The sequence below is a fragment of the Coturnix japonica genome, chromosome 5, assembly GCF_054131305.1.
Source record: "Coturnix japonica strain WE chromosome 5, WE-NBRP24, whole genome shotgun sequence".
NCBI lineage: Eukaryota > Metazoa > Chordata > Aves > Galliformes > Phasianidae > Coturnix > Coturnix japonica.
This window is the reverse complement of record NC_140667.1, coordinates 47,229,646-47,254,008: the sequence shown is the minus strand read 5'-3', so window position 1 is coordinate 47,254,008 and position 24,363 is coordinate 47,229,646. Positions and strand designations below refer to the sequence as shown.

The 24,363-nt window shown below is 39.5% G+C and overlaps 1 protein-coding gene across 2 annotated transcripts in view; it reads right to left on the bottom strand.

Annotated features, from left to right (window-relative positions):
• The window catches only part of PPP2R5C (protein phosphatase 2 regulatory subunit B'gamma), a 61,947-nt gene extending 47,617 nt beyond the window's left edge, over nt 1-14,330 (bottom strand). For both annotated transcript variants that reach the window (XM_085549452.1, XM_015865421.3), the window contains exons 1-3: nt 14,217-14,330; nt 12,736-12,801; nt 440-599 (exon numbers count right to left, since the gene is read on the bottom strand). Coding sequence is in view for 1 of the 2 variants with exons in the window: in XM_015865421.3 (XP_015720907.1) it covers nt 440-599; nt 12,736-12,801; nt 14,217-14,243 (253 nt within the window). In the remaining variant the exon portion in view is untranslated. The remainder of the gene's footprint in view (nt 1-439; nt 600-12,735; nt 12,802-14,216) is intronic.
• Between the last annotated feature and the right edge of the window lie 10,033 nt (nt 14,331-24,363).

The following is a 24,363-nucleotide window of genomic DNA, read 5'->3' as shown; positions in this document are numbered from 1 at the left end:
ACCAGAAAGACACAACTCTGTCTAGTTCATGCTCAGGAAATCCAGTCAACAAGCAGGGATACACCTGGCCTTCTATCAGCGCCAAGATCTTTGTTTGCACAAAGCAGGGTTTGAGCATGGCTCACTGAGGACAGAAAACTGATGTTTTGGAAAAAAAAACAAACAACAAAACAAAACAAACCCCCAAATATTTTACTTTTATGTGAGATGGGTGAATTTACTTTCACATAAACCCTTCTGGGCTGAAAAGGACCAGGTATTTCCTAAACTAACTACCAAGATGGCAACAGACTGGAAGCCTGTTTGCATATGCAAGTATGTGCAAGCTTGTATACACTAATATTTAATATAAGTTTTTCAGAAAAAAGTGTCACAGTAGAAACACTTCTGTCTCACACACTATCCCTCACAATAGTCATTTTGATGTAGAAAGACATACCTTTTAAAGCTGGCAGTTTTTGAAGCTCCCTGTTATTGCTGACATTAAACCTTGATGAACTCTGACGCTTTTCCTTTTTCAGTACTGTCTGGGGTGCTGGTACTTTGATTTTAGATAGCTGTGCTGGGGGAGGAGCGCTGTTTGATTTTTTGTTTGACACCTGTTCAAAAAGAAACAAAAACAGTTAATTGTAGTTGGACATGGAACATCTTTTTTGTTGTTTTTTAACAGAATTATATAAAATAACCTTTCAATCAAAACATTCTATTTGTCATCCCTGAACGTACAGCTGTTTTGTTCACTATGTGTATTATTTCTGTGCTGTAACATTCACATAGATGGAAATTAATCCTTCAGTTACATGCACTCACCCATTTATTCAGGTACATGCCAAACTGAAAAGATACGTTCTAATGTAGCTCCTCAGCTGCTCCCACCATCTGCAAAAGGAGCCCAGGTCTTCAAGGTACTCAGCTATCTGACTTGAGCTTCAAATGAATCAGGACTCTGCCTATTTGTATCGTACCTTTCAGTCAGAGTCCCACCTTGGCCAGGGTATTCAGACTTTGACAGAGGTTTAGAAAATAAAAAGGATGAGTCTTATTATTGACGCAGATAGAGTTAGGAAACTTCAGCAGCTAACTGCCTATTCAGAGTAAGTGGCTTTTACTGTAATATTCCTTACCACATTGTCACTGTACCCCTGGATGAATTGAATAACAGAATGAGAAAAATGGACATTTTTTGCACCATTTCCCAGAACGTATTTGATAGTGCTCTCACTCTAGCAAAATAAAACACATCATTAACAAAAGCCTGTCAGAACTTGTGATGTTGTTTGATGTTGCTTTTCTCAATTTCTTTTTCTTTCCTTTTTTTAAAGTTAGCAATAGTTGTTTTAAACATGAATAACTTCACAAGGTACTTTACAAGAATAACACCTCTAGAAACAATACACACCAGGAATGTAACAATGGCTAAGTGAGAAACCTTACTGCAAGTACTGCAGTCTGGTGGTTTTTGGTTTTGCTGTTTTTAGAAATTTAGGATCCTAAATTAACATAGAAGCTTTTAAAATCTGCAAACCATTTTATGCTGCAGCCAACTACTGAAAGGACACCTTGGCAATTCTCTCTTACAGGAAGAGAACACAGCCTCCTTTTCAATAAGTGCCCATATGATAAGGAATAAAAGCAAAAAATGGATAGGAGTGGAATTCAGGATGGAAATAAGGTTGTAATGCTGCTACTTCAGCATTTCAATGAGTTTAAATATAACAGAGATGAAAGCTGTGTTTCAATCACCAAACACTTTCACGGGGATGTATCTAAACAACGGAAATCTCTTCTCGTGTTCTAAAGAGGATTTCCAGAATAGCTTCTTCATTAGCAATTTCCATCCAGTCTGTGAGTGAACACATTCAGTGCATGTAGAAATGTAACAATACATCACCATTCAGAGTCTAAAGGTAGGTAAACTGAAGACAGTCATTTTACGCAAACCTTTATCTAGAAGCAAATACTCTATAGTCAGCAAATGACTGTATTTCAACAGTACAGTACTGTATATGTATATGTTCAACAGTAACAGAACTGTTCATGCACTGAAAATGACTGACAGCAACATTTAGCTCTCATTAAACATCTAAGATCTCCATTCTGCAGATTTACTATTAAAAGAACAAGAACACTGGAAAGAGACAATACATTGATAACCACAAGTTACCAAGAACATATTCTAGACTTCCACTAAAAATGGTGCAAGTTTGTAAGTTAAAGGTATTTACATACAAGCAATACCCATTTCCTTGCATTACGTACATATATATTTAGTATTTCTCTAAAACACCAAATGCTGAAAAATCTTTTTGCTGAAATACAAATGCTCCATAAGGTAAATTCTACCCCTTAACTCAAATTTAAAAATAACAAAACTGTTCTAAATTATCAAGTGACAAAGCAGAAGGAAAAGAAGCGCTAAAAATTAGGAAGCAGTGATTTGCCATGCATTATGCAATTAAAGCTCATTATAATTTCAACACATTAGAAACAATATTACTGCACAAGATTCTATACTTTCAATGTTATGCTTGAGCTTAATGTTGTTTTTCTGAACTGGCTATCTTCCATTACCACCTGTTTTTTGTTCATTACTTAAAACAGGAAAAGTCACTTTCCTGCTTCCTCTGCTCCCAAGCAAATTCTCAACTGTGAATTAACAAGTACTCACTTGTGCCTGCACACAGACATGCTGTGGTATATTAAGGTAACTCACTCATCAGGAAGCCATGTATTCTGAATTGCAGATAAATTCTAAAATTAGCCAAAAGTGGTTATTCAAAAGGATGAGCAACATTTCTAAATAGAGGCGTCGAAAGAAAGCATTTTCTGTTCCTATGGCAACTCCCAATCTTGCAGCGATGGCTCCACATAATTCCAGCCCTGAATCACCAGCCCTTCTTTCCACGTCATCCTTGGCTATGCCTGTATTTCAGCTGTGCTCCACTTGTTTAGCCATCACACACCAGAAAGCTGCCAGCACAGCTTACAGACCTTGTTTATGTGAAGGCCACACTACGCAGCAATGACTAACAACATCCGCAAGTGGCACTATGATACTCTCAAGACTGTACTCACCTCCAAAACCGGCACATAACCAGCCTTTGCATAGAAGGGCACCTGAAGAAATTATGTCAATTTAAGCAGCACGTTTCAGCAATCCCATATTTTATTTTCTGCATTAGGAAACTGCAAGCCTAATGAGAACAACTCGCACTACGTCACTTTTAAAGATGCAGTGCTCCTTAGTTCTGAATGAAGACCCACGCTCAGCTTCCTCCCCCCAGTAACCACAGAAAGCTGCAATTCCTGAGGAATCTGCTCAGGGATATGATTTAGTGGAGGGTTGTTAGAGTTAGGGTACTGCTTAGGCTGCAGTTGGACTTGATGATCTTCAAGGTCTTTTCCAACCTGGGTAATTCTATGATTTAGTGATTCTAAAACTGACAGACATTTGGCTATGAAGAACAATTTAATTATTTGACAGCAGAACAGTCAAATTACAGATGCATTTTTATCAATTCTTTCCGTAATTAGAATGGGAAATACCTGTTCTTACTCTTGTTCTGACAAACTGCTCCCTCCCACCCAAATGTTTATATAGTTACATTTAACTCAAAGTGGCTGATAAACCAAAAGATGTGTACAAATTACTCTGAAAAATCACACTGAGAAAGTGTTTATGTAGATCATAATTTTCAAACAACCTCCAGATTTTCTGATCATTTTAGCTTTTAGAGCATGATTCTGACTTTTGACTCTTGCTTTTAATAATTGAATAAAATAGAGCTTACGCTCCTTGGTTCCCATGAATAGGCTTAACATGAACTCAAGAAAGAGACTATCATCCTCCCTGCTCCAGCCTCCTCTTCTCCAGACTGAGCAATCCCAGCACTCTCAGCCTCCCCTCATAGAAGTGCTCCAGTCTTTGCGAAGATATCACAGGCAGAATTCCTCATGCATGAAGACTGAAGTATGTTACCGTTTTAACAACACTGCTTTGAAGTCTGATCCTTCTGACCACATAACACAGGTGCGTATCAATCAGAGCACAACACTGCATTTGTGATCAGACAAAAAGAATCAAGTGGACAAAGCATATCTCCAGTTACAGCCAGTTTTTCTTCTTTTAAATTAATTGATCATCACCCATCATCTCACATGGTAACTTCAGACAGTCACCTAAGAGAAGAGAGCAGGAACAAGGGTGTACCCTGTACCCCATGTCAACAACTCTCTTCAGAAGACTCAAGACATTCTATCACTGATGGTCCCTCAAACCACCAGTACTCAAACTACTTTACCAAACAGGCAGCCAGAAAAAAGTTGGTCTGACCTCACTTTTCAAAGAACTGTCACAAATAACCAAATTAGACCAGATTGTAAAAAGCCTTGTGGCTCCAGAAAATCCAAAGGGTTTCCAAGCCAAACCTAGAAGAAAGCAGCAAGCTTTCATACTTAGTTTAAAGATAAAGTGGTCAGAGAAGTGGAGGAATTTGAAGGTGCTGATGGATGCATCTGTCAATCAGGATTTAAACAACTGAATGACTTAAGTACTAGTGACAAAAAGAGATCACCTCCTTAAGCATAAGGCAAGAGATATTCTGTCTCCCTGCCTGAAAATAACACAAAACTAGGCAACATCCTGTATGGTGTTTCTTGATACATATCTGGTTAGCATTAGCCTGCAAATTTCTCCCCTCTATTCAGTAACATAGATGAACTCAACTTTAAATAGACACATGTACAACCCAGGATAAAAACTGTAGGCTCCATACCAGTAAAAGTCTTTATGAGAAGTCTAGAATGCAAGGTTTACCTACCAAAACTTCTGAGTCAGTTATCAAATGATAAAAACTCCCTGCTTTTTACACAAGATAAAAAGCAGAACGCTCTTGATAAGAATCAAGATCCCAAACCTGAGATAGAAGGAAAATGCTTATATTAATGCAGCTTTAATCCCTTTCTTCTTTTTTTCATTTTGATACAATAAGTAGCCCCCATGGATTTACCCTTCATTAGGATAAACAGAGGCTTGATCTATAGCACCCAGAAGAACCCATTTCTTGCCAAGCAAGTCTCGAAAGAAGCTTTAAAAGCTCTTTGAATTGCAGATGAAATAAACGTACACTGAATCTGAAATACAATTTACTGAAACTAAACAAAAAACTGGAAAAAAATATAAAAGACCTCTACAACTTCATTTTCAAAATGTGTGAGGGTCCAATTTGCAATTGAAAGAATCTAGCTAAGAGGTAGATTCCAAACAGATGATCAGTGTAATTAAGCTGAGTCTAAACTTAATTTAATCTCTTGAGATGAGAACTGAAATCAAAGATCAAGAAGTCAAAATGGTTGGAGAGCAGCTGAAATCTAAATACCATTCAGATTTTCCCCTCTGAATAACTTCAAAGCAGCACAGAAATCTCTAAACATTCCAAGCATCTCAAACTGCCTCAGAGCTCTCTCCTTTGCAGGTCTTCATTTACTACTCTATGTTGAGGCTGGAAACAGTGTCAGGCCACATCTGACACACAGCCCAACAGCAGGCAACCCAATAATTATACCCACAGCATACCTGTGAGAGTCAGGCCGGTGGCATAGGATTAGCAGCTGGCATTGAGGAAAGAGTACCAAAATGCGCCCTGCAGTCAACATTCCAGATGTTCTACCATCCTACAGTCATGTCTCTCATGTCTCCTAGATCAAGCATCTCCTGTGCATCAATTCACACGTCTTAATAAAAAAAACACTGAACTGATACACTGAAACTGAGAATACATTAGTTTTTATTTTTAATTTTTTATTTTAACATTAATTGCTTGGCAATGGCAACAGTTCTCACCCTGAATTCCACAGAGAACAATGGAGATCCCTCTGAAAGCAGGATACACTGCTGCTCAGTGCTGTTACCAATGCAGTCACAGCTTCAGATACATTGTCATCAGTGTGCTACTTTGAAGCTAAAGCATATGGGTAAATATCTGCAGTGACCAATCGTTCAGTGCAATACGCTCACTATCATTAGTGTGTGTAACGTGCAGTCCTCATTCCTTCAGGGTAGTTTCTACAAATCCTCAGGGTACTTTATTATTCCCCATTGTGGAGAAAATGCATTGGTTCCGTGCCTGCTTTTGACTAAACCTGCATTTGTTTTTAGAGCCTTTTAATTAAGTGGTAGTTTCCTCTTGGGCATCAATACATACTCTAAGTCTGTGGTGAATGACAGTCCACCACCACAATTACACATCTCCACGTGGCACATCTTGAAACACTTCATGATTACCTTGAGATTTTTCTCAAGTTGAAGTTCAACACGCTTTCCAACAGGAAACATTAGAAGGAATTTCTTGTTGTAGTAATAAAGGCAGTGCTCAGAGCTATTAAAAAGTCTGCAATAATTAAAATTTATGTCCACAACTGGCAAGGCATTTGATGTGGAGCAACAAGGTTAGACCTTAAACTTCAGTATCTTCAGTCAGCAGAGACTCAGTGCAAACCTTATGAATTTCAACACAGGTTCTTAATCACCCAGACAATTAGAAAAGGACACTGCTCCTTCAACAAAGCAGCTGAAGAAAAGCAAGGAAACACCACACTTTAGGGCACCACTTTTAGTGGCAAACAGTTCTGAAGTTTTGATTTTATTGAAGATTTGCACCACTGTGTCGTTATTGTTCACTAGTTTAATCAGCTCAAGAACGTTTGGACAAGCAACTTTGGAGGAGCCTCTACTAACCGTGCTTCTGGTGCTGGTAGCTTTGGTTGGCCTATAACAGGCTGCATTTTGATTTCTATTTTTCCTTAAAAGGATTATTATTAGAACGACGCCTGGACTACCCTGCTACAACAATCCTCACTGCTGTCCTTCCAGCAAGTATGCTCATTACTCCTTAAGATTCTCTCAGTGGTCAAGATGTATAGGATAGCGCAGTGATTGGATCAGCTTATGTTTTTATTTGCTAAGATGGCAAGAGCTGCGCCACAAAGCTTTGAGGATCCACAATAGTATCACATTGATAAATGAAAAGATCAGCTTTTCAACTGAGAAGTGACAAAGTTTACACATTACAGCACAGCAATCAGCATTCACTGAATTACATTGAGGTACTCATTTATGAACTGTGATTCTGCATTTATACACTGCAGTATTACTGCTAGCTGCTCCTGATGAATAACCCTGGAGTGCCACTAGCGCTCTGTCAGACCCAACATGAAGTCCGCTGTTTAACTCCTGTATTCGGGAAGTTCCCCACACACAGTGAGTCTTCACACTCAAACAGTGCACGACAGCAGGTTTTACACGCAAAGCATTTGAAAAGTTTGATACACGACTGGCTGAAACTCTCCTGCCTTGCTTGTGTTTATTTTTCAAAATAGAAAGTCTTGCTCGTATTTCCTGTTTCCATACAGCTCAAATTTGATCTTCTAAGGACTTATATATCATCCTAGTTTTGTTGCAATACACTGGCCTTGCAACACATCAAATCAATGCCGACAATTGCCAAAGATGTCTCAGCTCAGTGAACTACAACCTTCAGATTCTTGCATCCTAACCTGATAATCATAGCTAAGTATCAGCAGCACGCATTTGTTTCTGTTTCCTCCTTCTAAATCTAATATTTTAACTAACTTACTCAAATTGTCTCTGATTGTTTCTGGGCACTGATCAGAACTGCAGTCTGAGGCTGCATAGGAACTCAGTTTTAGCAATAGCAATCGGGTGCCCCATCAGCTCTGACTTAGGCTTACTCACGCTGGCTTGTGTGTGCTGAAACACCACCAGCGAGCACTTGGCACTTTGCAAGCGTAAGGAGTGAGGCAACATTTGTTTCTTAATGCATTTTCTATAATGAAACTTCAAAGAAACAAATGGCCCAGAAAAGTCAATCTTGTTATGTGCAACCACCAGATAATTTGATTAAAAACAGATAAGGCCCTAAGTATTATTTCAGAACATTTATAAAAAACACAGAGATAAAGAATCTGAATAAATGATGGCCTGGTTCGAATTACATTAATTCTCAATTTAAGCCTAATTTCGATGACTTTTAACTTTCAAAAGCAACCTAAAGAAACAACCTACTTTTGTTTGTTTTCCTTCAAACCTGAGGGCTCTCTCCCCACAAACATATTCACACTATACACACACACAAGGGTAGCACATCATAACGATGCAGTAATACACATACATGCATTACTCAAACCACACCAGCTTTGTTTGCCAGCAGAAGAACCTGAAGACAGAATTATGATTTCTGTTCGTCTTTGTTCAAAGCCTCACCAACCCAATACTGTGTTAACCAAAAGCAGCTTTTCCCCTGCTACAAACTATGAGCATCCGGATAAAGAAATGAATAAAACTATGAGCACAGAAGGTCTCATGCCTTCAAGTGAGCACGTTTAGATCTAGAGGAAACTATCACTCTGTCACCTGGTACTGTGCTGTATGATGTATACTGTGCCAGCTACTCCTGAACCTTCCATCTCCTGGGTGAACCTCAGCCATCTGTCATCCTAGTGCTCCCATACCATTCTAGTGCAATCAGTTCAATTTCAACATGAAACAGAGCAAAACTATGATCCAGACAATGATCCATCTGCAGGCTCAATGTACCCCAGCTCAGGCACATTAAGTATTAGGATCACTCTAGGTGCTCTGTGATTTTGCAGCTACAGCCAATACTAATGTCAACCAACCTGTGTTCCCTGTAGCATTAGATAGCATCAGTGAGAAGTGCAGGTTTTAGCACATGCATTCCCACAGGTCAAATACAGAAATAAGAGACTACATGGTTCAGATCTTAACTTTCTTTCCTGTGGTTTGTACCTGAGAACTATTAATATGGCATCGTATGAAACACTTGAATTTTATGAAATAAAAAGTTAGGTTAGGTTTTTGCTATACAGAGGCAATGATAACATCCCCTGACAATCACTTACTACCCCTTCGAGAGAAATACATACTGAAAGTAACAAGAGGCCAACTTGTAAGATTTGTAACAATCCAGCTACAGACTGACACAGAACCAGAACTACTTAGAGAAACAACAGAGGGAAGATCTGTTTCTCTGCGCTCAAATGCAGCTGACCCTGCATTACTGCTGTTTGAACTCAAAAGGGAACCTCCATACAACTGTGTGGAGCAGAGCTCTGGAGCAAAGCTTATTCCCAAAGAAACTTCTGCAAAAAACTTCTGCAAAGGCCAGTTTTCTCACAGGGAATACATCCCCAAGTTACACAGTGCTGGGATAATCACTACCCACACCTGGGCATTTCTCTTCATTGTGTGTTCTGATTACAGGCTTTAGTCATTGCTAAACAAATCCCTGAGTATCTCACCAGCGTAAGTCTACATCCCTTCAGAGAGCAACCACATGTAACAGATTGTCTTTGCTCCCAACCTGAAGATACAAATACACTGGACTAATTACTGAAATTACTGAAATTTAAAGCTATTCCTCACAGCATAGATTCAACAGTTCTGTCAATGAATTACCCTAATTCGTATTTACTAACAGGCAGAAAGTTGAAGTCAGACATGAACTTAATCATATTAGCTTTTCTCTCAAATGTTCAAAAAGTGAACAACATGTGAGACTGCAAACTGGACTAACTGCATTTGGTTATAAACACGCATGGTACCCCCCCTCCACCCCTACATGTACTGTACAGTTCTGGTAGCTCCAGTACTACAGAAGGACAATCTAAGATATGGAAGTCCTACACCCAAGTGAGTTTAAACAGGGCTTGGAAGTCAAATGACATGCATTTAGATAATATAACATAGATATGTTAAATAAATATATATATATATATTCACATTCATATATTCATATTATTCATGATTTAACTGATATATATATAAATAATATAAAATATATAATATAAATATATGATATATAAGTTTAACCACTAATAATATGAAAACAATTTTATATAACACCCAGTTAGGCAACATTCTAAGCCACATGCTGGCTTAGAAAAAAGATGAAAAACCACACATCTACTCTATAACTGAAACTCTTTTCTTGTATAGCAGCTAAATACCACACTGAATAACAAGCAATATGGATCTCTGGTCTTATCTAGCATGGCTTTTTTGTATTACATCAAGTGACCAAGGCACAGGTAATAGAAGAATCAACTTTTGTTTTTCTCCTTAAATCTCTGTTTGGGGGGGGAACACTGGAAGAAAAAATAAATGGGCAAAATGGATCTTGTTTTCAAATACAATGACAATGGAATCCTTTGATATGTAAACAAAAAAGTATTTATTTCAGTAGGACTCTTGCACACTGCAGCTACTGTAGAGCTTCTATACATACTTGTGTCCCTTCGTAGATTTCAGCAGAAGTACACAAGTACCAGCTTAAGTCCCTTACAACAGCAAATGCAGGCCTACCAGTAAACCTGCTATGGCTTCAGATCACTTCTCAGACTTGCTGGGTAGCTCCACTCAACCAAAATCTCATCTCCTTGAGCACAAGACAGGAGAAGCACTTGTTTGTTCCTATGAACTATTGAGATCCGTTTATATCTTCATCTACAGAAGTCCAAGACATAATGAACTTAGCTAAGCGTTATAAATATAGTTAAATGTCTATAAATAAAGTATTTGCGGGATGCTGCTGCTTGTGCTGTCTGCTGTTCTATGTGCAGCAGACAGTTTCTAGTCTTTACTATCTGCCATTTGCATTACATTCATACCCATTAAATATAATTTTGCTGAAAAAAAAATGACATAAAACGGTGTATTTCTAAACCTACATCCAGAAGAGGATCTTTAAAGAGCCACATCAGAACAATGGCACAAGGAAACATAAGAACAACCATTGTTAAAGAAAAAATCCTAAAAAAATCTGTATCAATAGTATATTTCAGAACACTGCTATATTTGCTGCTCTTCACTATGTTAAGGAATAGTTTCCCTTCTGCGCATCTAAGTGGCAGCTAATACAAACTCTGCTTACAGCCAGCTATATTAGAATGCAAACTCCATATTGCTACTTGTGTGCAATTATTCTATTAATTAAGTTAATGAGTGAGGCACTGAGGTGCTCAAAACTGTCTGGAGGATAAACATTGTCCACTGGGAATGACAATCACAGTACATGCACCAGTCACATTCTCAGCACTATACGGGTCCCTTTCCCACTCTGCCCCCAGCTCACACAAATAACAAAGCATCATCACAGACTTAAGCAAACTGTAATTTCCCATTGGGAAGGCCAACTGAAACATAAAAATGCACGAGCACATTCTCCTGCTGAGATTCATCTCTTTTTTAATATTCAAAATAAGCAAAAGCTTTATCTGTAAATATGGAAAGAAAGGAATCTACATAAGCATTTTCAGTTAACATTTAAATAACACCATAGATCCCTATGGCAGCTTAACATGCCGTCCTTGAGGAACCAAGAAAATCGGTTCTGGTCTCAGCAGCACATCATTCAGAAACATGAGAAAATGAGTCATCGACTCATATACAGCAAAGGTACCAGTAACCACAATCTTGACAATTGCACAAGAACCAAGATAACAGTCAAGAAGTAATACGCTTTTTTGTTTTTAAATGCCATAGCAATATACCATAACTACAGAACACATCATGTTCATTTGCACTGTTATGAACACTTACATCCTGCTACTGTCCTGATCTCATTCTCCCCTAGCAGCCAAGAAATATTAGCTCTTTCCACAGAAATTCAATCATTCTCTTAACTGAGCTTGCACAAAAAAATTATTTTCTCACGTTTTAATGATTTTATCATCTGGTGTCAGTAGCATATATCTTTCTGCACAGTAAATGAAAACTCATTTGAGTTGCATCAGAAGGAACAGACTTCTGCAAGACAAACACTTCCCTCCCGTCCCTGCCCCCTCCCTTCCCCCCATCACCAGTAATCATGTGGGGGATGGAAAAAGTGGTAAAGCTGGATGAGCATCAAGACATGCAGTTTAGAAGATGAAATATACATAAACTTCTCAGCACAGAGTTTTACGCTCAGGCTGGTGTTAACACTGTAAAGTAAATAAACACTGCATTTACAAATGAAGCAAATCAAATAATTCTGGGTTTTCAGATTAATGTGAGAGAATGGGAGCGTGTAATAAGTTAACTGAGTCCTTTCAAATGATTGCACCTCACTGGTGGGCAAAACAAACAGAATACAGAAAGAAAAAAATGCTGCAGCAACAACTGCAAAATCAATCAGAAATAAAGCAATATTCCAATGTATACCTACACAAAGAAATTAGATACAAAAAAAACTCCACAACCTGGCAGCCTTCAATGAAGTCTAAGGTCTCCTGACAACATAACAGATTACTGACAACCGGCACAGTAATATTAAAGAATTTTTTGAGAAAAGAACTCCAGAAATTACAGAGAATGATAAAAACCACGATGAGCTGCTAGAAGACGAGTCCCAAACCTCACAACAGGACTAGAAAATAAGACAGATGTACTCCTTGCAACCAAAGAGGAAACAGATGAGTGATTAAGCCCATAGCAAGGACACAGTCTTTCAGCCTACGTAAAATTAACTTCCTCAAAAGCATCTTCTCTTCAATCTCAGAGCACTTTTTATCAAATACCAGGTCAGTAGCTCCAGAACCACTTTTCCCACAGTCACCCATCACAACAAAATTATAACAATCTAGTAAAATTCCAAATGTTCTGAAGAAGTCTTCAGAAATTTGCCTGGAAAGACTCCATGCTTTAGTGATACTTACATCATGTTCTTGGTTTTCTTGTCCATCTTTGCCACTTTTTCCACTTTTGCCCGATTTTGCAGGTTCCTGAAAGAAAATTCAGTCTCAGTTACCTGAGGTAGACTTTAAAGTTGAGACATTTGGGTTTTTATTCAACTAGGAGTATTACAATTTGATAGGACCAGAAAGGATATTCTTTTAAGGAATACCTTAATACTGAACTATTATTCCCTACAAAGTTGCTTTAAGGATTCTTTATCTTCAGAAAGGATTTAGAGTTATATTTATGCTTCAAAATTCAGTAGTCAGATATAGGCGTTTATTATATAGCTTAGAATGGACAAAGAGTGTAATTGAGTAGAATCATGTCTAAGAATTTCACCTTGCTGTCTTTGGGTTTTAGCCCCAGGACTATCTACACTTAGTTCTGCCTTGAAATTATTGGAATACAGATTTTTACACTTCACTATGGTGTCTGTTCTAGATGGTCTATGCACTACGAATCCATGTAGTATTAAAGCAGTATTAAAGCAGGCCCACTGCTCAGATTCTCCACTCCCTGCATTGTACCCACAGTTTTAACCCACTGCCTCTTTGTGAGACTTGCTTTTCTAAGAAAAGCAAAGTTTGAATGGGTTCGGTACGACCAGTGGCAAAGATATTGGAGAAAGCAAGTTAAAAACCAAAAGTAACACAAGTCACAACACCCATCTTACTTTAAAACATTAGTGAAACGCTAAAAACAAGGCAGAAGGCAAACAAAAAGGGCTCAGTGGGACAGCAACTGGATGAGGCAGGCTCTATACATCACTGTTCCTGCTCTCCCCTCGTTCCCATAATGGCTAATTACCTATCACAAACAGTACAAACCAGTTAACTTCACGTTGGATTTACAACTTTCCTGATACTTCCACTAGCAGTAACCCCGTCTGCGACTGACAAAACAACTGTTCCCGGACACCGGGGCGAAGCCACATCCACCTCAGTCCATTATCAGGTACGTGGGTCGGGAAGGCCCCGCTGAGCGCTCGCAGCGATTCCCCCAGGCACAAATTCATCGTACAGATGGCCCGGGACGGCCCCCCCCCACTCCGCCACCTCTCCCCGCTCACTCTTCCGCCCAGCTCCACTCAGCGCACGCTTCCATCCCCTCCCTCCGCACTCCCCCGCACGCCAAACCCGCGGCCTCTCCCCTCCCCCGGGCCAACCCCAAGCCCCGCACACCGGGACCCCCGGGGCGAGATGAGGCGAGGCCGGGACCCCCCCCAGCCACCGCAGCCCCCCGGGCTAGGCCCCAACGGGGGGACCGCCCCCTCCCCAGTGCCCGCAGGCGGGCGGGGCGGCCGCGCACGGCGGGGTGCACGTAGAGCCCAGCGCCCCCGGCTGCACGGAGCTCCCCGCCGCCCCCCACCCTACCCAGCACCGCTCCACCCCGCGGGGCCTCTACACCCCCACAACCTCCCCGCGGGGCCCGACCTCCCCTCCACCTCTCCCCGCCTCACTTTCTCCTTCTTGTTTTTATTCGGCATGGCCCCTCCGGGCGCCGCGGTCCGGACACGCGCAACCCCCGGCGGCCCCTCTCGGCGCTGCCGCTCCCCCCCGGCTCCGGCGGCGGCGGCGGCCTCAGCCTTCCGCCCGCCCCCTTCCTCCTCCGCCGCCCGCGGAGCGAGGGGAACCGCCCGCCCATTGGCTGACTACGTCACGTGAGCGGCTGCTCCGTAGCGTCACCTGGTGGGCGGGCCGTGCCGTGGCCTCCCGCCTCCTGGCGCTTGTCTGGGCTGCGGCCTTGGGCGAGTGTGGCGCCTGGGCGCTTGTTTGCTGTTCTCTGAGGGCTGCGCTTCAGCCTGTGGCTCCTTGTGGCCCTCTGGAGCTTGCCCCTTTACTGAGATATCTCTCAGTAGCCCAGAGGTGCTCAGCTGGGAGAAGCCAGTGTGCAAGGAGGAAATAAATAGTTCTCAAGAAGTTTACATGCCTGAAGCACGCTGGCCCTTCAGGTTCGCTGTAGTCATCGTCAGTTTGAGGACATAACTGTGTGCTTACAGTACACAGCCTGTGTTGCATTAGGCTTTGTCCCTTCGTTGGAAAATCAGAACAACCTCAAAGCAATGTTGTTACAAATTGTAGTTACCACATGGCCTCGCTAAGCCCCAAATTACCAGCTGAAGGAAGGGCACAGTGGTTATTAATCATCCTAATAACACCAAGATGTGAAACAAAGTTTATATTGGATGTGCCTAATAAGTGTTAACTGTGCTGTGCTACTAAAGGACTGAGAAACTGCAACCTTACAAACAGCAGCAAAAATGAGAAATCCATCTCCTTTCTTATTCAGCACATGAGTATCAAAGCCAGAACTAGCCAAGGCCATCTATCAACTGTCCTTAGTTGGAAGGGATCGAGGAGGATCATCCATCCTTTTATATCTACTTTGCATTTGACCACATTGCTTCTTCTGCAAAGGAGAAAGAGCTCTTCAGGCACTGGGAAGAATTGTCCTCACAATGGAGAGCTGTGTCCTCATGCTTCAGTTCCCTTCCTTCTCTGTGCTTCTTAATTGGTAGGAAACAAATTATGTCTGCCTCTTATCCTTTTCTTAATCTTGTCTGGTTTGAGGGTTTAGAATTGAGGTGCCTTTATCACTGCTAAGAACCAGTCACAAATGAGTTACTACTACTAGTTAGTAAGCGTAAGAGGAGAACATAGATATTGAACACAGTAAGAGAAACAAATTACCTCCACCTGCAATTTGGAAGTTGATCAATGTGTGGAGGAGTTTGTATGGCTGAGGATAAACTCCAAAGATTCCAGTGGTTTGTTCAGTTCCAGTTTCATAGAAGATTAAACTACTCTTAATTTCCAGCTGTGGTGTTCCTGCCTCATTCCCTTGCACTAATGCAAAGTACTGTGCAACCCCTTAAACCAGACCAATATACTAAAATGCCATGGTGTGGTAGGTTGGTTATTTTTTTCTTCCCTTGAACCAGCACATCACCACCTGTTTCTGTAAACACCAGTGCTGGCCGAAGGAAGGGGGAAGGGGGTGGAAATATGTGGCGGGGGCGGGATGTGACCTCAACAGCCTAGATTTAGATCGGTTTAAGCAGCTTAATGAGTTTCTCATTGGCTCTTGGCCTCCTTTGTGCTTGCTAGTGCTCATAGTTTTTCCAAATAATGGAAAAACTCTGTCAGTATCATTACCCACCTACTCGTGAATAGCAGTAGCAAAAATTGGCTGCTTATTTTGCTGTCAGTTGGGAAGACCTTGAACTGATACATCAGGCTGAACACAGCTTCAAGAGATGGCACTGACTCAGTTAATATTTGGGAGGTTTTCTTTGTGACCACAGATGTAGAAACTCTTATGAAAACTTGACTCCCCCTCACCTCACTTGCTGGGGAAGGAGTCTCATTCACCAGTAACAGAAAGCGATTGTATTTTTCAAAGCTGACTGTATTGCATGAAATAATCAGTGGGTGGAGGTGGTTTACAAGAGGAATAGTTCCATCTTTATGCTGTAGTGTCTTTGTAAAATCTGAAAATAAGAGAAGTGACGTACGTTTTCATGCAGTACTGAGATTAAATCTTGTTTTTACTATGGTGTTACATCACTGTAGGCCTCATTCTGTTACTGAATGGTATTTAACATGTAAAGAAAGTGATGTAATACAAGTGTGAATACTAGGTGTTTTCAGAAATGAGAACAGACTCAGACTGATTAGGCTATCTCTGTAATTAAACCAGTAAAAGCTAATGCATGCAGCAGGGCTATCCATTTTTATTTTTATTTTATTTTTACTGCATTGACAGAATTGTTTAAACATGCAAAAGTTGAAGCACAAAATAATTTAATGTATTGTACAAAACAGCTGCATAATATTTTATAACTTGAAATTGGGCCACGTATCCAGCATGCCATCAAAGGGGCAATATTTATATGGCTAATCCTTTCCAATTGTGCTGGATATTCTTTCTAGGTTTCTTCTTTATTTTTAAATCCCTTTCTAAAGGGTAAGCATTTGTGTTCTATCATGAGTTTACTGAACAGATCACAATCACTTTGACTGGGACAACACCTTGCATTCCCAGATGTATAATGTGACTGCTTTCCATGCACCATCTCTTGTTTAACTGGGTGTATGCCAATTCAGCTTGCTAAAATGGCAGGAAACTAACTGAGCAGGGAGGACAGGAGACAGTGAGACCTTCTGCCAGCGAGCTGTTAATTTGGCTCAGCTGAAACTATGCAACCACACTTGTGGACAACGTTTGAGAAGCCAATGAACTGTCATAATTACATGTAATTGTCAAACACTGACAGACTGTTTCTCAAAATACTTCTTTATTGACTGAAGCAGATCTCGTCTGTTTTCTGGCACCTTTTCTGACACATGCAAACGGAGAAATGCAAACTCTAGTACCAGTCACAGTGAAGAAGCTGGACTGAATTGACTTAAATTAAACAATTTTTCTAATCTTGTGTTCAGACTGAACTACTGGATAAGATAACTTGCCCCTGAGGGGTCATGAAACTGCCATGTTGATCGGGGGAATAAAGTACTTCATCAACCTTGAGCACTTACAGGAGACTCTGCTTCTTCACAATCTAGCATTAAAAGCTGCAAAGCTGCTATATTCAAGAATTTTCAGTGACTGTTGTAATTATATTTGCACTGAATTATATAGGTTGCTCTGAAAGTAATGCCTCCTATTTATTTCTGTGGAAACTACAACAGGTGCAAAGAGCATAATAACACTACTTGATAGAGCAAATTCACAGCTACAAAACTGTTTTTTAACGTAGGCACCATTAGCAATGCATTTCACCAGCAATGAGCAAGAACCTGCATACTATGCTCATCAAAATCTGTATGACCATCCAAAATGTGATTTGTCTTTTGTGTTGCTGTCATCACTGCCAAAAAGCATCATCCACCACCTCACTGTGCTCACAAAGGTCGCCATAAACACTGGGTAAATGCTGATGAATGGCAATGGGTGCCATATTTTTCCATGGAGAAATTCAGTGACACACCTTTTCTGTTTCTTTATTTCCATTTCACCGTGATATTCTTTCCAGCTGTAACACCACGATACATTTTCCAACTGTACCAAACCTCTACTGCCATAGCACCACCACCTGCCTCTGATATTGTGGGCTAACATAATAAAACCAGAGGCATTACTTTCAGAGCAGCTCTCATGTGTCTAAGGTCCATCCAGGAGATAGCAGCCAGGTACAAGACTCCCTACAATGCATGGCTGAGGTCCATCTTGGAAGCCCAGTCAGTAAGTTATGCTGGAAGGATGCAGGATGGGACACAGGTACAACTATGATAAAGCAGGCCAGGTTTGCTAGCCCAGTCCAGAGTTTAAATGGAGCTCCTGGACCAGCTGGCAGTTGTCCCTTATGACTGGTAGCCAGCCTGGTACCAGATGTTGTCAGTGGTAGCTATTGTCCGTACTCATTAACACATTGATTCTGGACTATTGTTGGGGCAAACTTAATCTTGAAATGAAAATGAGAAAAAGAGTGAGCATGGAGAACTCACTTATGCAAAATGATGCTGAGGCATCATTGCTGAGATCCAGATAACAAACTATGGAGAAATAAGTATAGTACAAAAGCTTCTAATAGCTTCTAAGGTTAGTTAAACAAAAAAATCCTGTTTGTGGCCGTAGTTTTCAGTATTTATGATAATCACTAGTTACTAAGCATTAATATATTACCTGAATATGGAAAGTCAGTTGTTGATCACAGTAATAAGCTGTTAAGTGGATGAACCATTTGTCTTAATCAGAACGGCAATTCCTATGAAGAGAGACTGCACTTGTGTGCTAGTACCAGATTCCGTAGAGATTGGAACTACAAAAATAGAAACATTAAAACACTTTAGTCAAATCACTGGATGTTCTGCCTCAGTGAAACAAACAAAAAGATCATAAGAGCAAGACTTTGCTGCATGTCATGCAGTTGCATCTTTACAGGAAAATAAGCAAAGATGTGCTGGTAACACTGATGATATTAGGATGTCTGTTTTCATGTTACTCCATTTTGTTGTTGTTTTATTTTTAGCACTTTAGTGAATTGGGAGATATGTTTACATACAAAATATAATCTGTTTAAAATGTGTTGGATGAGCCTAGCATTCAGAGGGCATAAGGGACCAGTTTATTTTTGATGCTTCATCTCATTTTTTGTGTCAGAATTCTGTATCATTATGGTAAGCTTCAGTGCAATTTTTAGCAGCGTCTTTGTTGATTCCAGGTCTTTGCTGCATGAAGCGTAATGCTCCCATTCATCTTTTACCATTCCCTCTTCCCACACCATGCCAAAGAAAGATAATTTTGTATCAGATGAGTGAGACTACTAACATAAAGGTGACTGCATCTAAGACTCCTACGTTTTCATTCTTATCAAGTTTAAGTTGATATTTATGGAATGAATGAAGAGTCCCAATTAATTGTACCTCCTGTTGATGGCATACAAGGCTTTCTCCTTCAACGCTTCATGCTTTTTTCTGCCTTTTTTAGGATTCAGTGCAGCTAATATAGCTATATATTTTTATCTTGCTGTGGGAAGAGTTGAAAGATATACTCAGGAGCTATACTAATGACTTAACACTGTAAATACCATAAATTTGTATATGTGTGAAGGTCTGATTCTGAGTATGATCACAAGATGCATATGCTGGATTTGTGATCTGCTTCAAGATCAATCTGTTTCCTGATTAGAAAGTAAGGAGTAGTTTCCATCAACACAGCTTTTGGCTTACTCCAAGTGGAGCAGGCTGCATGCTGTGCAGCATCTCCTTCTATGATCTAGTGACCTGTCTGGTGGATGAGGGAAAGGCTGTTAATGTGGTCTACCTGGACTTCAGCAAAGCCTTTGACACTGCCTCCCACAGTATTCTCCTGCAGAAGCTGGCGGTCTGTGTCTTGGATAGGTACACTTTGGCTGGGTAAGGAACTGGCTGGAAGGTCGGACCCAGAGAGTGGTGGTGAATGGAGCTAAATTCAACTGGCGACCAATCACATGTGGTCAAAAATTCAATATTTTTATTGATGACCTGGATGTGAACATTGAGGGCACCCTCAGTAAGTTTGCAGGTGACATCAAGTTGGATAGAAGTGTCGATCTGGCTGGGGGTAGCGAGGCCCTACAGAGGATTCTGTGATCTGGAAAGTATTCTGCTGGCTTTTCCATAGACTTTTTAAAATACAGGACACAGATTAAATACCACTTTTCTGCTATGCTCCCATCCATGCATGTTTTTACAGTGTACTTTAATGTGGATAAAGTTTTCAGGGATTATTTCCTGGAGCACCAAGCTACCCTTCCATTTCTGTTTTGGCAGCCAGCGGGATTTCTGCAGTCAGTATTTCCTTGCTTTCAAGGTCTGTGATAGCCTGGAGTCTTCTGCTAGACAGACCTTCTTGGCACCTTGAAGCCTATCTTTGCATATGAAACATTTGAACTATTTTTAAAGGTTCTGTAACAATACCTTTTTTTGTTTGTCCAAGATAGTGTGAGAAATGCTCCCAGCATTCTATACTATTACTACTATAATTCGTGTCCAGAGAGGAATAATGTGGAGGCATGCAAGGCAGGCTTGCAACGATGATGTTCAAGGACTGGACTAAGTAGAAAGTGACTTCATAGTCAGACCATTTCCTAGAGATATCTAGCTGTTGGATGGCCTGTGCGTTTTGTCTGTGTGGAAGCCTTGTAATTTTGCTCCAAAGAGCAGATGCTAACAAAGAGAACTGAGGAGCCAAACTGGTAATAATTCAAACTGGTAGTGTTAAGTGAACTCAGAATCTCTGTATGTGTTACTTTGGGCTGTAATTCAAAGCTGCAGATTTTTCCTGATGGCAGAAGGCCTACATGCTTTCACCTCTCTAAACACTGAAAAATGTTTATCAACATTGCAAGCTAGATCCTTTCAAATAGAAATATTACGCAAACTTAACTGCAGATTTCTTTTCCATCTATATTTATATCAGGCTGTGTTCTGCCTGCCTGGCATGCCTGTATAGACTTTGCCTCTAAGTTAGCTTTGTTTTTATCTTGTGTTTAGTATTTTTCTTACAAATTCTATATAGATAGGAGTTGTGTTTACATTTATGTCACCATCTCTTATGCATGTTAGGATTGCTTTTGAACACCAGACAGGTGAATGAAAGTACTCAGAGACAATAATGTTGACTACTAAAAAGTGATAAAACAAGGCCTCTGACACAGATTTTTTTTCTTCGAAGCATGACACATAACATTTATATTTGATCCATTCTCTTTGCAAAGAGGTTCAGTTTTCTTTTAACTTTTTCTGTCTGCAGTTTTTTCTTATCCCTGAAGATGGCATCTATTGGTGTAATCAGATCTGATTGTTGCAACTGTTAATACAGATGATGATTTCCATAAAACAGCTCATGTCTCCAGCATGCTGTATGTATCTGTTTAGGGATGCGATCTATATACATGTAACGTTGATTCAGAAATCATTGGTGTGATCTGTTTTTCAGTGCCTTTCACAAGGGCTCTCAAGATCAGTCAGACCTTGTACCTAAAGGCTGAAGTGTCATGTTAGTAAGCAAATACTCTTTTCACAAAGAGGTTTGATTTTGCTGTGACCTATGTATTTTCCTAAAGATGCTCTTCTTATACAGCAGTACTCAATTAAAATCTAAACTAACAACATTCATAGTCTTTGTGTGCTTGAAGCTAGAATAAAATGATCAAAAGCTGTACACTTCCAAAGAAATTACTATATATGCATTAATTATGCATATTATTATTATTATTATTATGGAGGCAAAGCCTCGGTCATCACTGTATTTCCAGTCCATTCAGCTGTATACAGGTCCTAAATCATTCACTGAGAAGAGCCAAAGTTGTTCAGTTATGGTGTTGACCATTTCTCTCCTTTGCACACTGTTGTCAGCAGAAACTAGCTAGACCAGCAATTGCAGGCTTGAGTGAACCTTGAATGTATATGGCAAGAGCCTCTTACCCAACTTTTTGATTATTCTGTAAATGTAACAGAGGAAGTGGATTTTTGAGAGGTGTTCAATTCAGCTGCTTTGTGTTTAAAAGCTCTTTTTATAATCCAACATTAATTGCTACCAGTAAACACTTGGATGACTAACAAAAATGTCTTAGAAAAAGCGTGTATGCTTAGAAAAGAAGAAGGGCTTGGAAGACCTGGACTCTATTTTTATTTTGGCCATTGATTTGCAGTATGATTTTTTGACACATTGATCTCTCTGTGCTTTTCTTTTTTTACATCTTTTAATTGTACTGTTTATCTTTACTGCAGTTTGTCTTTATTTGTCCTAGATTAAGGAGAGAAGCAGTCTTGACTGTGATTCTAATGAGTGACAGCAAATAGTAATAAATACAAAGTACTATTCATTCTATTGAAATATTATTTTAATGGATTTTGTATAAATGTGCAATGATACAGATTTAAAATGCACATGCAGACATCTTTAACCTTGAAGGACTAAATCCTGACAGTGCTGTCTTCAGCATCCATTTTCATTTTCTGTACAAAAGAAGAGTTAAAGATAACACCTATAAATGCCAAGGAAGTAATGTAGTTGTATTTTTAACAATGTTAACTCTAACAATGCAAACCCATAGCTAAATTTCTGCAGGTTTTTTACACGTTCAGTTCTCTTTCATGGCTGATAAAGTTTTAAAAATATTCTCATTAAAAACATTTTTGTATGATACTGACCCTACTTGTGTTTTGAATACAACTCATCAAATATTTCTCAGGTAGCTATTGCTAACCTTACTCCAAACACACCTTCATGATCTTTTTTCTTCCAAAAGAAGACTGCTAAATTATGACCAGTTTTGCTGTGAGGTGCCAAGTGATATAGGCAGCCTTTGAATTGGCCTTGAGGCCCTACCAATTTTAGTGGGATTCCATGAATGTGTAGATACAGTAAGCATGGAAAAACAACATGTAGTCAATTAAAAGCTCATGGAGACCACTGAACATGTAGTTTCTATTGAGAACTGTAGCTATTAGGTGTCTCCACTGATCCAGAAAAAGGAAGTGAGATTCACTTGATTTTTAACAATTTATTAATGCTCTTTTTGGCAATGTGCTGAAAATTCTTCTGCCCCGAGCATACAAAAGAAGAACACTCCATGGCCCTCCTACCAAATTTTGTTTAACCAAAGTCAATCTCATTAAACTGGTTTTTACCTCAGTTTACATGAGGCTGATTTTCTGCTTGTTTTTTTAATTAAAAATTAATTTGATTGTTGGGAAAGAAAAACCCCACAGATATAGACACTGATGGACCACTGAAGAAGAGTAACATGAAATAAGTTTATCTGTCCCAATTCCATTTTGGTCTGAAACTTACTTTCAAGAGCTGAACCTTTAAACACTAAAGAGTAGCTGAGTCTTCTTCCAGCCTTCTCAGCCCTTTATTTGAAAACAACATGTCAGCTTAGTTAACCAGACCTTGCAGGAAAACTGGGCTTAGACCAATTATTATGTATTGGCTGTTGAATACCTGTTCAATAGCAACTTTCAGTTAAAAACAACATGAGGTGGATCTGAAGTAGTTACTCTGAGATGAAAAGCTATGTATCCCATTACTAGTCCCTTGAGCTATTCAGTGTCCGCCTGCTGATTTGAGAAGAAAACATCATTAATAATGTATTCACAGCTTGTGCTCTGGCTTTTATGTTGCTATTAATTCTTCCAGCATGAACTATCTCAGTATTATTTAGCTTCCTTGCTCTAAGATCTTACTAGCTGTGGCAAGCTACTTAGTACTATTTTAGAGGAAAAAAGAATTAAAACATATGATGTGGCATTAAAATTGATCCATGGTTATGAAGTTATTTAGTTTTTTAGTAAGACTCCATACTACATTAGTATATTTTAGCACTGCTTCAAAATACTTTTGTAAAAGAGGGAATTTGAGAAAAAAAAAAATTGACATATACGTTATTACAATTAACACTATCTAGTTCTTAATCATACAAATATTTGAATGCCATGAAGTGAGTCATGTAATGTTTTGAATTCAAGGAGCTGACAAAATTGGTATAGAAATAGAAATAGAAATAGAAATAGAAATAGAAATAGAAATAGAAATAGAAATAGAAATAGAAATGTCAGTGCCAGGATAATTCCAAAAACATCTGGACATCATTTTGGACAGTATTTTATTATTTTTAATTAATAGCTCCACCAGGAACAATTAAATTACTGCACAAGAGTCTAAGCTACTCACACTCATAATTTATAGCCTTGCTTTGGGTAGTTGTTTTGTTTTCAAATTGCTTAACAATGTGATTAGAAAATGTATCAGATTTTAAGCCTGCAGCCACAAGACAGCATTAGCTGTCAGGATTTGAATGTCTGAAAGTCTTGCTCTTTTGAAGTATCGATCTTTCTCCTTCCTTAAAAGGGACAGTTTGTATACACAAGGAAAGTAATTGGTTGCCTGGGAGAAAACAGCATGCAAATATAGTCCTTGATCCAAGATATTTCCAAAATAAAACTTCTTTTTAATCTCTGATTTTTATTTTGGGAATATCAGATGCTATCAATGGCCAAAATACTTAAGGGCTTGGCTGTTTATCTCTCTGGTAATCATCTCTGTGGTTTTTGTGC